Genomic DNA, 17,929 nt, shown 5'->3' on the forward strand with positions numbered 1-17,929 from the left:
GATCTTACCAGAGAGAAAAAATGTCTTACCTGTTTATTTCCAAAGTAGGTTATCCTAAGCACCTGGTTTAAGAGAGGCATGTTAGGCACCCTTGACTAATTAGGTGCAAATATCAAGAATCAACTTGGAGGGTGGTCCCTGAGGGAGGCAACCCATATGACCTACAACTTCACCTGAATATCAGCACAGGATGTACAATCATGCTTTGCACAATACACACACTCGCGGCAGGAAGACAAGTCTGCGGAATTGGTGTTTGCTTAGTTAACTCACCAAGATCAAATAACAATCATAACATATTAAATTTGATGGATTTCTAGTTTAGAACTATAGTATGGATTTTATTTCAGTTTTCAATGTCATCAAGCCTTTAAAACCAATCTTCAGAGGGCAAAAAATTGATATGTTCTGTACAACTGATTCAAAAACCTGTGTCTCATTACCACTTCTGAGTTTTTCGTCTATTACTCTTCCGGTAACAAATACCTGGCCCATAACAGCAATACAGTATAGTAAACATATTTAATATAAAATTATTTTTAGAATAATTGAAATTTGAGATAATCTAGATCTGAATGATAACGCAGCTTTGACTTACTAAATACAGTCAAACCCCTCCTTCGGGACACCTCTATTCAGGAATCACCCCTATTCAGGGGAGACCCCTATTAAGGCGACACATTCGGGACCAAAAAAAGTGTCCGCTTAATAGAATGTCCCCTGAATAGGGGTTGGTCGTAGTGTTGAAAGAAATAGCGTACTTTCCCTCTTTTTGTGGCATAAAAAGTTTCCCCTAAATAATGGTGTCCCAAAGGAGTTCTAATGCATCAAACTTGTATCTCCACTATGCTCAAATTTTTAGCACATGGTCTTTTTTACTACTGCATAGTAAGGTTGTAAATTGCCTTAATTGTTATCAATCTTTTTGGAAATTACAGAAAGACGTTCATTGTGTGAACTAAAGTTCACTGTGAATAAAGTTCTTAATCTGTAAATAAGTCCACCTCATAAACTGAAATAAAACTGGCAGTAATAGAGTGATAAAGCTAGTTTACACTTCGTGAAATATATCCCTTCATTCTGTACTACTGAGGAGGGACTAGTATTGAAAAAAGCTCTCATTCTTTTTTTAGTTAACTTAAATGTACATTTTAGCTTTTGCTTATAAAATTGTGTACCTACAGAGATCCAATCATATTTTCCGACAGCTTTGTTATTTTTCAGTACAGTAATGATAATAGAATAATAATAAAAATAATAATAATAATAGCAATAAATAGGACTTTTGTGTTATTTTCCCTTTAACATCGTTCTTTTTTTAATTGTTCTCTAATTTCTCCATTGTTCCCCTTAAGGTAGGTTTTAGTTGTATAACAACAACAATAATAATAATAGTTCATTCGTATATAGTGCATAGCAGCAAGCTGTCAATGCGCTGTACACAAATTTAAATATGGATATACATTGCAAGATACAAGATGATACAAGATACAAGATGCACTTTATTGTCAAATAGCAAGTTTCATGTTTTTTTCCATTATTATTACAGTACACCCTCTAATTTGAGACCCCCTCTAATTCTGCAATCCCTCTAAATTCAAGACCATTGTTTTTAAAGAACCAAATAACAATTATTAATCTTTTAGCTAACCCTCTAATTGGAGACTGAATCCCGAGACCACCATTTTCAGGTCTCAAAATTAGTCTCGAATTAGAGGGTGAACTGTCTTATTATTCATTAAAATTTATTGGATTATCAATATTTATATTTTAATTAAAATAGTATCTCAGCAACTATGCTAATGGGTAAATCCCAGAGTTCAATGTACATTTAAAACATTAAAATAAAACAGCCAAAGTTTACTTAACTACTACAAAGTATTCTAGGGATATAAGCACTGGTCCTTAGCAGCCAAGTGCCAATCAATTGGCCTGCTAAGCTAAACAAACACTCACCACTTTATATCAACAAACCACATTTTGAAGAAAAACAAAAGTTGTCCAAATGCCCCATTATATAAACACATTTTGAACTAGGTAGCACAAAACCACTAATATTGCTTTGGCTATTAAATTAAAACAGTCACCTTTCAATGGGCATCAATTGGTACTGAAATGTGGGAGCCGGTGCACACTTCTATATAAAATAACAGGATCTGCCTAAGGCCATGTGTTCTGCTTTCTGCCTGCCTTAGGCCCTGTGTTCTGCTTTCGGCCTGCTAAGGCCCCGTGTTCTGCTTTTGGCATAAGACCCTGTCAAGATGTAGAGATGAGCCCAAGCCCAAAATCTGAATACTATATTTGGTGATTTTAAAGATTTTTATGTACTGTACTCTATTGATATTTCCTAAAATAGCATTCGTACTGTAAAAATATGCTTCATAGCTATTTATATTATCGATTTGGTCTAGAAAAATTTCATGCATTTATGGGTACAGAAGCAAAACCTTATTGAGGGTCACTGCAGAACAGATGTCCAAAAGATCAATTGGGGATTTGCCTGTATATCTATTGTACAGTAGGCAGTGAACCTGCAGTTGGAAGAATAGAAGTGGGAAGTATGAATGCTTATTTTGAGGACCGAGGACGTGCACAGCCCTTGGTGGTTATCCATGAGGCTACTGTCAACTACAACGTACCCAGTTGATAAAGACCACTTTTTTTTTCTCTTAATCCTTTTTAACCTTTTCCCTATGAACTTTTTCTAGTTTTGAACGTCTTTCTAATCGATTTTTGTCCTTGTTCCTTCTTGAATTTTCTGCATGTACAGTTGAATATTGATGAATGAATGAATGAATGAATGAATGAAAGAACCAAATAAGAATCTTCAATCTATTAATACTAACCTAACCCTCTATGCAGAGATCGAACCCCCTGACAACCCCAAATTTTAGGATGGTGAACTGTATGTTGTTTCTTATTGTCATTCAAGCCACTGTTTCAGGATAGTACCTACTACCTGAGTCTGTCAGCACAACATTTCAGATCCAGAGACATTAATCCATGGACCTTTATGCTAAGCTCCTTGGATATTGTTGCTAAGGACCCACAAAATGACAAAGTAGAAACTTATGCAACACATGAGTTGCCGGAACATGTGCGCTTGTGAGATGCGCGCATCTTTCTGGCCCCACGTTCTGAATGGTAGTTGTTAAGTTTGATTGACATTGCGGAAAGGTCAATTGACTAAGTCATGTCTTTTTCAAATAATAAGCGCAAGTAATTCCAGTCATGGGTCTTGAAAAATGTATTAATATAATATCTGTACAATTCTGGGGAAAGAATTGAGTTAGAAATCATTCAGAATGTTCTTGCACTCACAACAAAATGTCTAACAAAAAAAAAATTGTCACTACAAAAGAAACAATTGACAATAATAATAATATTATAATAATTTATTTACTCAATAATAGTACAGAGGTATAAATATGTGACCCAAGCTCACAAACGGGCTGTAAACTCGTCCTCAGGCCAAAATGAGTTTTTGTTATAATGGCATAGAACATATCATTTACTTTAAAATGACAGTTAAATGAACTCAATTGGATGTCTGGAAGCAAAGTTATGACCGTGTGAATAATTGTCATCTTATCAACTTTCTTAAATCAAGTTTTGAAAAAATGTTTTTATTTTCGGCAGGTTTCTATTCATTTTTCATTAGCTCCCATCCGAAAATGGCTAAATTTTACCTCTTACAGTTGGAATTTTAAACTCAAACCTCAGGAATAGTAAGATTAATAGTTATACTTTATTTATTACACAAAAACCCTTCTACGCCCTATTCTGGGTATTGAGGCAGTGCGAGTTTACAGCCCGTTTGTGAGCTTGGGTCACATATTAGTCTTTTTTAATGTGGCATCCAAGAATTCAACCTACAAAGATAGCGATGAATTTTGGCACAGCTGTTGCGGTTCTGCATCTCAACCTTGAGGTCGGATGTTCAATCTCTCGCTGTGCATTCGCTTGTGCCCTTAGGCAAGGCACATTAACTACAGCTGCCTCTCTCCACCCAGGAGTACAAGTGGGTACCTGGTAGGATCAAACACAAAATGTGCTGATTACAGCTGCAACATTATGGAATTCTCCCAGGGAGCCGAGTATGTGCTCCATGTGTGTTTGATCCAATGAATGGAGGTAATAAAAATAATAATAATAATAATAATAGTGTAGTTTTATATAGCGCACATATCCATCTAATGTAAGATGCTCAGGGCGCTTGATGTGTGGACTAGGAACTCGATCAATGACTTTCTTCACCCCTAAGGGTCCCTTCGTGTCTGTGCTACCCGGTAACCCAGTACCAGCAACTCTCGTCGTCCACCACAGGGGCTGTCTGTTTCAGTACACCGGGGTATCCCCCTACTCGTCTCGAAGGATGTACTGGGTTCTTTATAGTGCACACGAGCCATTGTATACACTATAATGTGAAGCACTTGTTGTCAATAAATGCTACATAAGTGTAACATATTATTATTATACAGTAAGTTTCAATTTACACTTACAGATTGGAATGGGCAAGTTTATTTATCCATCGTATTAAGAATCAGCCCATGTCTAAACACAGCACTGCCACAATCCCACATATCTCCCTCTAGGGTTGCCACTGTTAGACAACCGGCTTCAGGGTTTATGAACACCAATACATGGTAATCTGCTTTAGTACACCCTCCAATAGATGCACAATAAAATATTCAATTCAAGAACTCTGCCAAAACATTGTAGGTGGCATTCACTCGAGTTACTCTTGAGTCTGATGACACTTGGGTCATGTAACATTAAATATTAGTATTACTTATCGCACCAATGGGAACATTGTGGTCACAGTTCAGAATTCAACAGATATTGCTAATATTAATTACTATTTCCATCATAAGTCCTACCAGCCGATTCTTGTCTCTTCCGACATGTACAATATTTGAGACTCTTGTTATCCTGCCCTCTATAGGTTATAAGTATAATACTCACTGCACAAAGTCAAACAGGTAGCGAATGATATCAAAACTAACAGTCCTGCAAAGAAAATATTTATTTTTTATTAGATTTATTACAATAACTATATAATAAAAGATTAAATGACAAACATTGAATTAAAATAAAGGAAGATATTGGGAATGACCAAGTCCCTCTAAAAAATTCTATTCAGAGGGTCCTTCAGAGGGGTATAAAATATAATTACAAAGTGATGAATGCAAAACAAAGATGCATGTTAAGATCTTAATTCCAGATAAATAATACTTGAAGGTTATGCCTATGAAAATGAACTGTAGAGGGGGCAGTTAATAGTAAAGATCATGTGTGTACCTACCTTGCAACTGATTGGATGAAGTCCAGAGATACGGTGCATTTATAACGAGGTGAATCCAGCTGGTCATCATGTCCAACGTGACATAATAGACTTAATGTTACAAGTGACGAAATCTAAGTGTGGAATAAAATAAAATTAGATTTTATACAGAATAGAAACTAACGAGTCAGAAATTGAGTATTTGAGGCCTACTTAGAAACTCAAGTAATGAACCTCATATAGCTTTAACAGACATTAACATTCTAGGCCTAGGTGTCCAAAAGAGATCATTAAGCTGTTTACATGTCTACACTAGTCAAACATTTGATTATCATAAATAGTAAGCACACTTAAACTTCCTCCGTTTAGGTTTAGGTTATGTGTATAAAATAAGCCTGGGTAACATGGAGGTCATAGGTCATACTGACCATCTGCAGCTTAAGAGAAGGTGATTAAATTATAAAGCAATTAGAAAAGTTTTTAAAACAATTCCAAAAAAAAAATACACTTTGTAGGTTTACTTGCACAAATATGTTTCTTCATGCAATATTTTTTCTACTAGCGTATTGGAAACATCTAAATGTTAAGAGCTTTTTAAATAAATTGAAAGAAAAATTACATATAAATTTTACGAAAAATTAAGAGTCTTACTTGAGAAAATATATTAGCAGTGGTTGAAACTTTAGCATCCACAATACTGTAGAATATTGCCATCAACCGATCTAATGGAAAGGCTTTAGGCCCTAGCAGCTGACTACTCATCTGAAAGAAATAAAGTGTACTGACCTGGATTTATTTTTTGCAATACTTTAATAATAATAACAATAATATGCAGGTTTTTATGTAGCGCTCTATACAAGTAAGTCTCGGAGCACTTTTCCACATTGTTACCCCAGCCATTGGTTTGATGCCTATGGGGGGGAAATTCCATAGTTTGCTGCATGAAATATATCAGAGCATTTTGAATTCAACCTCCTTAGGTACCCACTTATACTCTTGGGTGGAGAGAAGCAATTCAAATTGTAAAGTGCCTTGCACAAGGACACAAGCGAAATGCACAGCGAGGGATTGAAACCCCAAGCTCGTGGTTAAGAACCAAACCATTCCCGCTGCGCCAAACCACTTCCACAAAATTTTGAAATATTTCATGTTTTAACTTGTCTTGCTTATATTTGTAATATTTACAGTATTTTGCATAGCAGGCAATGTTTCAATACATCACGATATAGATGGACTATCATGGAATATTATAGAAATAAGTGTAAAAACTGTATTTGCATCTATTTGCTAAATATATAAAGTTTATTTCTAAATATGACTAGAGACAACATGGAAAATAATATCAGAGAGAAGTAAAAGAACAGTCAATCTCGGTTTTAGTAGATTGCTCTTCTGGAAAAACATCTATTCTAAAGCTCTGTCCATACTATCAAATTTTCTTTGACAAAAAAACTGTTGGATGCCTATATATAGTCATGATGTGCCTATATATGGACATGATGTGCCTATATATGGTCAAGATGTGATGTCATATATGGTCTGATGTGATGTCATCATGACCATATATAGTCATGACGTGTCTATATATGGTCATGATGTGATGTCATCATGACCTTATTTAGGCATGTCACGTTTTATTGTCAAATAAAATTTGATGGTCTGGACAGGGCTTTATCAAAACTAAAAAAGCATAATGGAGAATGTTGACAAGTAAAAAGCAAAACAGAAGAAGGATAATATTTGCACCAAGTAGTTGAATGCCTGTCAAACAACAAACTGGAGTTGTCAAAAATATTTGGTACTATTCCAATGCTCATATCAAGTATATAAATTCTTGTAATTAGAAATATTTGAAATAAAATATAATTCTTACTTCCAAGCTTTTGTTACTATCTCGGCAATTTCTTCAGGGTAACTGACGTATTTACACAGATCTACTTGTCACGTGATCATTCAAGCATGAAATAGAATTTTAATAATCATGTGTTCTCCTCCAGTGTTGCCGGTAGCTTGTATCTACATAAATACATCAGTTTCCCTGAAGAAATTGCTGAGATAGCAACGAAAGCTTGGAAGTAAGATTTATATTATATTTCAAATATTTCCAATTACAAGAATTTATCCACTTGGTATTAAACTTGAGTTAAAGTATCAAAAAGTTCTAATGAATCTGAGTGTGACTCACATCTTTCTTTGGATTAGGACATGCAGACTTCTTTATCTTGCCGTGGTTCTTGGAAAAGAAGCGTCTATCTGTTTTAGCTGGGTTGTAAGAGGCTAGATAAGCAGCTATCAAGAGGTACTTGGAATAGAATGGTAGCTCAACTTTTGATCTGGTTGATAAACATGTGAGGGCACCAAACTGCTCACTATCCTCCTGCTGATATTTTTCCCACTGTGAACTATATTAAAAAATATACAAATGAGCAATAAATATTTTGTGAATTTAAATGTTGCCCTTCCTTCTTATTAAAGTACCTTCTCAGACACTGATGTTCAATCAAGTCTAAATTAAATCTGTATCTTTCATACACTGTATGAATAACATCATGTCTTTTGACATGTCGGCATTGAGTCATTATTCTGTGCCATCAGCTAATTATTATCTACAGGTATTGAAATGGGTGGCCTGATGTGTAGGTGTGAGAAGGTGGTGAAGTGGGACAACTTAATAGATGAAGTGTGGGGTGGTAACTAGCAAAGTAAGGTGGTAGGAGGTGAATTGTATGTACTTCAGCATAATTTGTTTCTTTCAAAAATTTCTATGGGGGAAGAACGAGAACGCATGAAACAAACTTCTATCTACCATCCCAGTCAGCACAAAGTTTTGTCTTCTTCCGTGCCTGTGTGGAAAGTATTCTTCTATACATGTCCCAGACATGGACCATGAAGAAAAATCTAGAGATGCAACAAGATGGCACCAAAAGGTAAGGGTAAGGGTTGGGCAGAAGGAGCAAATCCTTCATATTTTGTTCCTCCATCAGCAGCAACTATACAATTATTATTTATGAAGACTTAAATTAAGAGATTCCTTGAACTGGGTCAATGTTTGTCTGGCAAATGTCAACTTGTAATATATATGATATTTATATTTCTTTTATCAAGTTTAGATTTGTATCAAGTTTATAATTCTGAATTGTGTTTACCTGGATACCTCTCTGAGGTACACAGTGTGCATAGCTTTCTTAAGGTGAGGTTCAATGTTTCTCCACAGCTTGTGAGCATTATCTGTTGTAACTTCACCTTTAATTACTGGCTCAATATACTTTGGAAAATTCAACAATGCCTGAACATAAATAAAAAATGAGCTTGTTTATTGAGTTGATCATAATCAACAAGTGTAAAGCAGTTGGGTTGCATTTATTCAAGTTTCTTACATTTACTTAAATAAATACAGGTGTTAATATTAGATTGTATTTACTTAAATAAATACAACCTAACCAGATTGCATATATATTTAAGTAAATGTACTATGATACTTAAAGAAATACAACAAACAAAAATGATGATGCTCAATGGTAAATTTAGTAAAAAAAAAAATACAACCTAATAAATAATTAGCCTAGTTAATACAATGAAGAAATAACCAATACTCTGCTAATTACCAGTAATTACCATACAAGTAGGATTAACTGGGTATGTAATATCTCTTGTCTATGTCTTAACCAACACTCCTATTCTCAAATGGATAATTCCTTTAATAATGGTATTTCTTTCTACTGATATTTGTCCGTACCGACATTATTTCCTACACCTTGTGTATCCCGGAATCTTGAAATGGGGGGGGGGAGGGGTTGATGCTGGGGTGAAAAAGTATATGGTGGGGAGGATCTAGCTAAGGAAAATAAGGTGACTGAGGTGATATTTAACCACAGGCACTCTTAGATATGCCACTCGTGCATAAGTACTGTATAAACACTGAAGAAGCATTATTTATACCCACAGCATCTGCTGAGGGTTTAACTGTTATAGCCATATTAATTGAAAATGACTTCATTCAACCTGTAGATATAAAAACCACACGATAAAAATCTTATGAAAAATATTTATAGTAATAAAATTTGAATTGGCAAAATTATGTCTGATTATATGGTAAACGACAGTTATTTCCAAGTTACATAATTTAGTAACAGTTCTATGTGCCACACTCAAAGCGAATGCATCCCAAATAATAAGAAACATACCAAGTGTCTAATTTCATTGAGGTCTCTGCAAGCAATGTAAAACACGCTCATTAAAAGATTGGCATAGGAAGAGTAGAATTCGCAAGTATAACCCGGGGGACAGTCACGAGAAACGATATCAAGAAGCTCAGCTGAAAAAAAACATAAAGTAAACATACTTTGATTATGCATGTAAACAAACTGTATGGGCTACCTTTATACTAACTATAACAAAGTTTTGTAGATGGTTTATTGAAAATTGCTCAAAAATTCCTGCTGGTGCAGTATTTGAAACTCTTGTACTTGAAGCCATAGGTTTGAACAATCAGTGTGTAATTACAAAAGGTCGGGCAGAGCAGTTTACCTCAATAGACCTTTCCGGAGTGTCAATCAAACTTAACAACTGACTAATCAGAACAGCGCTAGGAATTCGCGCGCGTCTTACAAACACACATGTTGTCCCACAAACGCACGTGTCCGCGTATGTTTTAACACTGCCGTCTTGTTGGACCTTAGCAACAATATCCAAGGGGCGGAGCTTAAGGAAAGGTCCATTGCACCTTTATACCAAGGAATATGTGGGCACCTAGTAGGCTAGAATGCTGATTACTAGCAGCGATATTATGGAATTCTCCATAGCTGTTTAATTTCATTTCATGTTATTTATTTATTCAGACAAGTGTCTTGGGGCCCCAAAAGCAACAAAATCACCATGACAAGTCTGGAGCCCCAGAAAACTAAACTTAACTACATTATTAGCGAGTATATAAAAAATAAAGGTGAAAGTGAAAGGCCAAGACAATTAAAATAATAATAAAAAAACACAGATTTTGCACACAATTGAATAATAGATAAAATTTCATAAAAGAATGATAAAAAATTTAAGCGTCGAGAAAAAATTGTTTAACTTGCCTTAAGAAAACCGAGAGAGAACAAACTGAGGTACAGTAATAATGTGCAGCGTGAAGAGATACATAAAAAAATGGAATATATTATTATTTTTATTATTATTGTTGTTATTATTATTATTATTACTCTATTATTATTATTATTATTATTATTATTATTATTATTATTAAACAAATTTTTAATGTATTCAGATAAATAAACATTTGTGAGTTGTATGAACTACTTTCTTCAACATTTTAATTTAGTTTCATCCTGTAACCAGTATGTCAGTGGCAGATCAGGTGGTGAAAGTGGCTCTTGAATCTGGTAGCAGCCAAGAAATACCTAACAAATTTTGATTAAAATGAATCAAACTTCCAGGGAGCATAGATTCTGCACTTCCATAATGAAACATATCTTCCTCTTACCCAAAGCTCCTCGGCTGTTTCTCTCCCGCCCCCACAACCACAATTGCTACAAAAAAATTCGGCAACATGTGTGAGAAATAAAATATAATTAATTGACAATAAAATAATTTAATGAAAACCAAAGCAAATTTAATAATAATACCTTTTGAGTAGTCAGGAAAATGAAGAATAAGGGGTTCTGCAAAACCAGTTCCTGTTCGAAACTTTCCCCAGACCAGTTGGCTTATGAGGATGACACAAACATTACAGTTTGAGAGCTCAGACAAACGCAGTATTGCTGGCAACAAGTTACTTTCCATTTCTCGCAGGCGCTCTGCTTTGTCAAACACCTTTGAAAGGGAATGTAATCAAACCATATCAAATTAAGGAAACAACACCAATATTTGTCACAATGATTGTGTTGGTGGGCAAGACACTTCATCTAACAATCCCACCAAAAAAATATACACAGGTATCTAGAAAGATGCACAGTCAGACATCCATTTTACGTAACCCTTGGTACCAAAGGGTATTTGTAAATTGAAAAATTATTTGTAAAGTAGATCAGGTGTCAGTTTCTTTCCACTACCTTGGCCTAGCTATACTGTCATTGAGCACCGATAAAGCTGATGGCAGCCAGGCCTAGCACGAACCAACAGTACAGCAGCAGTGTGGAACACTGTAATCGCTTGCATTCTCCCATTTAACAAAATATTAAGTGTGTGCCCGGCTTAATGAAACACTAGTTACTACTAATAAAATGTTTTCAAAAACTAATCAACTCTAATTAAAAATGGTGAAAACAATTTGTATATAATAATTGATTTGACGGTACGTTGAAAAAAAAAACATTCAAATTAACAAGACAATACAATTAAATCAATACAAGATATTACGCAATTAACCAAAAATGAATAAGATAAGAATAAGAAGCAAATAGTACAGTGTAACATAAATTCAAGTAAAGCAATGAGTAGGTTAACTTATTAAAGGAAATAAATTAAATTCCTTTTAACAAAATTACAAAGGCCTACAAAAATACTGCTTAAGATCAACAAACGATATTAATCTAGGAAACTTACTAAGTAAACAGTTTCCTCTTGTGTACACTGTTCAGCAATCGCTGACCTCAGTAACCGTACAAAATCATTTGTATTGTCACAACGGGCAAAGCTTCCATAGTTATTACTGGGACCTGACTGATACCCTGCAACCTTATTCAAGAGCTGTTCGTACATCAATCTCTGCGTGTAACACTCAACACAATTTACAACAGCATGAGGGAGCTCTAATCTTTTCAGAAGTGTTGAGACAACCAGTGATTTTCCAGTTGCTGAATGGCCGAATATAAACAGTGCTGGACAGGTATATTGGTTTCTCTAAATACAGAAGGAGCAAGTCAAAAATATGAAGCCATGTCTAGACTATCAAATTGTATTTAACAAAAACATCTGACAAGTTTAAATATGGTAATAGGTACATGATGACTATATATGGGCATACAGCAGTTTTGTTATCAAAGGAAATTTGGTAAATCTTAACAATGATTAATTCTTTGAATTTAGTATTGATTTTACTATTAATTTATGGTGACATACACAAAAAATAATTAGGCCAAGTAAAGACATCCTGTCCAAACTTAGACTTTATAATTTGACTTATCTGTACTCAAAATTATCAATTTCAAAAGGAGCGACAGATTTCTAGCCCTAAATTTTTAAATACAAATCGATATATTAGTATTCCCAGTGCAGACCTAGTGCACTACTATTTATTTTCAGGGTAGAAATCAATTAACTTGATGATCTTGAGATACAAATGTATTCCTAACTTTTTAAAATTATGCAAAATCAATTTGTTAGACTTTAAGTATACTGTACCTTTCCAAAAAGGTCGCAAAGTAAATTTATTTGGTTTTCTCTGCATGGAATTTCCTCTAGTATTCCTCTAATTACACTTTCTTCAGTTCTGTCCATGACTGACCTGAAAAAAGACGAATTTATAGTAATGTAACAATTCTCGAAAATTCACAAGATGTTGTAGTTGCGCAACCGTAACGCTCGGGAAAGGGGACCATGGTTTTCTGAGACTAAGTTCCCTTTTTGGGTCGCAGTCGCCAATTATATAGTGAGATTTTAGATTTGCTTCTTTTTAATATCATGTTTGTCAATTGTATTCTACATGTTTTAACAATGTAATAAATAATAGATCAAGGAAACTGAAATAGAGGTGGCCCAGGGATGGATTTTCAGTGTTTTTGAGACAAATAAACAAAATTAAATAAAAATATTAAAAAATATCTGCTCTTCTAATTAGCATTAAGAAAAACAACACATTTATATTACATTTACCATTGTATTTTATTAAATAGGTACTACCTAGACTAGGCCTACTACATACTTTCAGTTCAACCTACAGGCTATTACTACCGTACTGCTACTACTACCAGCAGGCCCTCTGGCTAGTTAGGCCACGGGAATGAAAATTGTAGGTTTGCGTCCACCGGCCACCTGCCTAAAAAGCTACCACACGAAAATTTTCATTATTTTGAAAAGTTCATTATTTTGAAAAAAAATATATACTTCGTTTTAAAAAACAGACTTTCTAAGCCGTAAACAGACAGAAAAACGATCTATTCATCACTGATCACTCGTCGCGAACACCGAGCTAAGGCAGGCCTGGTCACATCGCACCATGATCACCAATCACTGCTGAGGTCATTTACGGGTCAAATCGATCTTTCTGACCAATAGGAAATCTCGTATGTTTAAAGAGGTCTTAAATGTAGAAAAGGATCTGTTTTATAGGCTAGGGGCCTAGTGTACATTTATGGTAATCATTGTTTCTTGGGAATAAATGTAAAATTACCAATGCCGCGGCTGTGGACAGCATTTATAAAAAAAAATAATGAAAAATGAAAAAATGCCTCATGTGTTTTCAAAATTTTTCGGACGCAAACCTACAACTTTCATTCTCGTGGCCTTTACCAGCCAAGGCCTAGCCTGGCTGGTCCTAGGCCCAGACCTACTGAACTATAAAAAAAAACCCTAACCACTGCACTAACTAGAGCTACGCTAGCGCCTACTACTGCACTAGCTAGGCCTAGCTAGAGGGCCTATAGTACCAAGGCCTAGTAGTACGCTAGCCTGCCTAACTACTACTACCTAGCACTCCACAGGCCTAGCTAGGCTAGTAGGAAGGGGGCCCTACTAGGCTATAGTCTATAGTATAGAGGCCCTACAGTTGAAGCTATGTATAGGCCTAGCCTAGGTAGGTTAGATAGGCCCAGGCATGGGCATTTAAGACGTCATTAATTTTCACATTGTGCTAAAAAAATTAAATAAATACCAACATTTACAAACATCAAATCCTCCGTGTATATTTCTAAACTACCGCTCTCCCATGGCGGCGCTCTCTAATTGTAAGGCCGTTGAGGGCAGTATCAAAGTAATTTGCGCCCTCTAGAGACCTACTCAAGAAATAAACAATAATGAAGGATACAATACAATAAAAAGTCTTCTTTCTGGAAAGCTCATTTCAATACAATTGATGTACTGGTCTCCCAAGAGGTCCAGATTAAGTAAAAATAATTTAACAAAGTAACAGATGAAAGAAAAAAGAGGTAAAAACAATAATAATTAAAAAAAACCCCAAAAACAATGCACCAATGAAATTAAAAGGTTTAAAAATCAACCTAATAATTTCGAAATATTTACGAACATCTGGAAGTGGAAGGTCATTTCAGAGATGCTCGGTATCGGGAGGTTCTTTTCCCATGAGTATTTTCCCATGCTGATGCTGGAATTATCAATTTATTTGTGGATTGGCTTCTAGTATTTTTTGGGTGGAGAGTGTCCATGAATTAAATTAATTAGTTAATAATGGGGCAGACCCCTGTAGACATTTATCCATAATTTTGATATCGTTAATATGAACAATGGAACAACAAATCAAAAACCTACGACCACTAAATAGCTTTGAAAAACATTTAAAAGAAACCCTTGAAAAGTTGTCATATAGGTCTAGGCATCAATCAGTCAATTTATAAGGTTAATTATACTTTTCTCTTCATTTTTATTCTTCAGTTAATAGTAAAATACGTATGTAGGTCTAATTGATTTATTATTAGTCATGAAATGCATGGTTGGTGCTGTATTCAAAAGAATTATTGAGTTTACAGTATTATGATTTGATGAAGATAGTGAAATCAACGTGATGAAATAAAGCTCCTGAACCACCTTAAAGTAAAAAAAAAAAAATTAAAACATTAAAAAAAAACAAAAAAAACTATTTATTCGGGGGCGAAAACGATTATACAAATAAGAGGCGATGGGGGTGCAGGTCAACTCGGCCCTTCGCCAACTCGGACCACCGACTCGGCCGCCCACCGCACTGCCTACTCGGCACATAACCGACTCGGCCATACGCCAACTCGGCCCTTGTCAACTCGGCCCTTAACTGACTCGGCCCTCAACCAACTCGGCCCTTGTCAACTCGGCCCTTAACCGACTCGGCCCTTATCCAACTCGGCCCTTAACCAACTTGGCCCAAGAACCGAGTCGCTTTTGGAATATTTTAATGGGAAACCCTTTTAATGATGTATTAAATCTAAATACCGTAATTATATTACATTAATTTGAATGTATTAATGTTTTATGTTATTACCCACAAAGAAATAAAGGGCATATGGTACACGAACATAATGTAGAATATGTTTTAATTTTAATGTAATTATTGCAACCTTTTGACGTATTTTAATGTTATTTGTTAATCTTGTCATTTGTCCACAGGTGTGTTGGTGGTAGAATTAGCGTTAACTAGGGCAGCGACGTGGACGCTTCTACCATGTTTAAACTATTGGCATTGTTATTGTAAATTTTATGGTATTATATATCCACGTAGTAGGCCTAATGTTTTCAATGTTTTACGTATTTATACAATCGTGGGCCAACGCTGGATGGAAACGCAAGAATTAAATATATAAAATAAAATATTAAACTTGCATGCCGTCTTTGAGATCCTCAAAGATGATCCTATCATCTTTCGAATCACAAATACATTCCTGTTATTGATTTTTGGACCTTTCGAAGGCTTTGGTTTTAGAATTCTGACCATCTAATTTCGGTTTCCCCGTTCAATCAGAAAGCTAGTTTCTATGTATATAATATTAAAACTTAATTATTATGTTGAAACAGATTCATCTGGTTGTTCAAAACCAAATAAAACCCCCCAAAACCATATAAAACCTATATTTTACTATGTTTCCATTTATTTGTGTATTTCATAAACATGATCCAGGGGCGGATCCAGAGATGTCCAAAAAGGGGGGCCGAAAGGGGGGCCGAAATTTGGGCCGATCGAGACAACAATGTCCTAGGGGTCTGGGGGCATGCCCCCGCGAAATGTTTGAGTTCTAGACGCTGGAAAATAACATTTGAGGCGTTGTGGGCTATCATTTTTTTTCTTTTTCTTTCTAAATCCGCAGACAGCAGAAGATTCGAAGTTAATGAAGTGCACTGCCATCTATTTGAGCATGCCTACTTCTGTCTTAGCAGAGTGCGCCCACATTACTGAAGGCGGCGTACAAAGGAATTCCGTACAAGCGATGATTCGCTGTTGGTTTGGAATAAATAAATAAATAGCAATAGCCCGGTGAGTGATTTTGTCGGGCTTATGAATATAAAAGCCTGATAAAATGTACTGTTATAATTAAACATATTGATAATTTTATATGGAAAATATGAAAATACTATATATTTCCTTTTCATTCATCATATCATGTATGAATTTACTTGTACAGAATTAGAAACATGATCATAATTTTGGAAACGTACAAACAATAAAACGTATGACAACTATTGATACTTATTACATAAATCTCCATTTTATTTATAAACATGATTAAAATACACATCGTAATTAAATGGTAACGCAACAAACGATAAAAAGGGCGTGTCTCAAAACAATCGACCAGTAACATTTGCGTTGTTTCTTATGTAAAAAAAAAATAAGTAACATAAAGTGATACTCTAATATTTAATAATAAACTTCAATAGTACCACCATGGGAATTTATTTGTAACGTTTCTTTCCATAAATTATATACAGTACTCTATAGAGTTGTGCAACTAGAAATAGGCCTAGGTTCAAGGACAAAGTCGGTTGGGCCATTAGTGTATGGGCCGAGTTGGTTAAGGACCGAGTTGACAAGGGCCGAGTTGGTGAATGGCCGAGTTGGCTAAGGGCCGAGATAGCATGGGCCGAGTTGGTGTATGGGCCGAGTTGGTTATGGGACTTGGAGTTAAGGGCCGAGTTGGTTCATGCGCCGAGTTGGTGAAGGGCCGAGTCGGACGCTAGACAATTCAATAAAACAACAGCAATAATATTTTATATATTTATTTCTTCTAATTCAAAAGCGAATCATCGCCATTAACAGACTGGCATAAAAATCTTAACTAAAAGTACAAACAAAGATCATAATAAACATTCAGAAAACATTTTTTTTTTATTCTTAAATTGTAGATGAAATGAAATTAGGTATAAATTGTATTACAATCCTAATAAAACTACGCTAATGGAATATGGAAACTGGACAAGAACACACATTACGGGAATTAACATGAACTAGTTAAACAACATCATAGCTCAAAAAGAAAAATTAACACATTTAAAAAGAAACAGCATAGGCCTATCATTTAATAAAAAAAACATTTTTCTTGGAGAATTTGGACAAGAGGGTGGAATTAAAGGACAAGTTCATAACACTTAATTCACTTGCGACCTTGGTCCATTTCTAATAGCAAGCACAGCTTACATAGGTCTCTTCAACCACATACCCTATATACGTATATAGGGTCTGTGCTTCAATTAAGTAATGTAAGCCTTCGCTGTCTGCATTGGCCTCCACAAATAAGCCTTTTCCACGAATCGGTGGATATCTTGAAGTAATGACAATTGCGAATCAGAGATGCGTAAACCAACAGAAACAAGATAAGCTTTTGGGCTGATTTTCTGACATCATGTTATTTAAAAAATCATAACTCCATAACGGGGCGTAGTATCCAAAACATTTTCCAGCAAAATGTTCTTAAAAGACTAGTCTACACCACTTTAGGATTGAAAAAAATTGAAAAATGTTTTTGACTTCTGAAATCAATATGGAAAAAGAAAAGCCTATCTAAGTAGTGT

General features: G+C 35.1%; 2 protein-coding genes across 6 annotated transcripts in view; both read right to left on the minus strand.

Annotated features, from left to right (window-relative positions):
• LOC117106161 (reelin-like) overlaps positions 1 to 160 on the minus strand; it is a 37,062-nt gene extending 36,902 nt beyond the window's left edge. Inside the window, exon 1 of the mRNA XM_033247511.1 lies at positions 30 to 160. The gene's annotated coding sequence lies outside the window, so the exon portion shown is untranslated. The remainder of the gene's footprint in view (positions 1 to 29) is intronic.
• Positions 161 to 4,505: 4,345 nt separating this feature from the next.
• On the minus strand, positions 4,506 to 14,145 carry LOC117106170 (origin recognition complex subunit 5-like). Of its 5 annotated transcripts, none has more exons than XM_033247521.1 (10): positions 14,105 to 14,145; positions 12,623 to 12,725; positions 11,825 to 12,121; positions 10,906 to 11,092; positions 9,469 to 9,599; positions 8,431 to 8,570; positions 7,470 to 7,686; positions 5,936 to 6,046; positions 5,306 to 5,418; positions 4,506 to 5,010 (listed from the first exon to the last, which is right to left on the minus strand). In XM_033247521.1, coding segments are annotated over exons 1-10 (1,350 nt in total). In that variant the 5' UTR covers positions 14,107 to 14,145; the 3' UTR covers positions 4,506 to 4,961. The 5 variants fall into 5 exon arrangements, with proteins under 5 accessions (XP_033103412.1, XP_033103411.1, XP_033103414.1 ...); XM_033247520.1 differs by having other exon boundaries at positions 14,095 to 14,145; XM_033247523.1 differs by having other exon boundaries at positions 14,101 to 14,135.
• Positions 14,146 to 17,929: the final 3,784 nt, after the last annotated feature.

The sequence above is a fragment of the Anneissia japonica genome, unplaced genomic scaffold (assembly GCF_011630105.1).
Source record: "Anneissia japonica isolate Jap-2015-1 unplaced genomic scaffold, ASM1163010v1 scaffold288076_len169038_cov169, whole genome shotgun sequence".
Lineage (NCBI taxonomy): Eukaryota > Metazoa > Echinodermata > Crinoidea > Comatulida > Comatulidae > Anneissia > Anneissia japonica.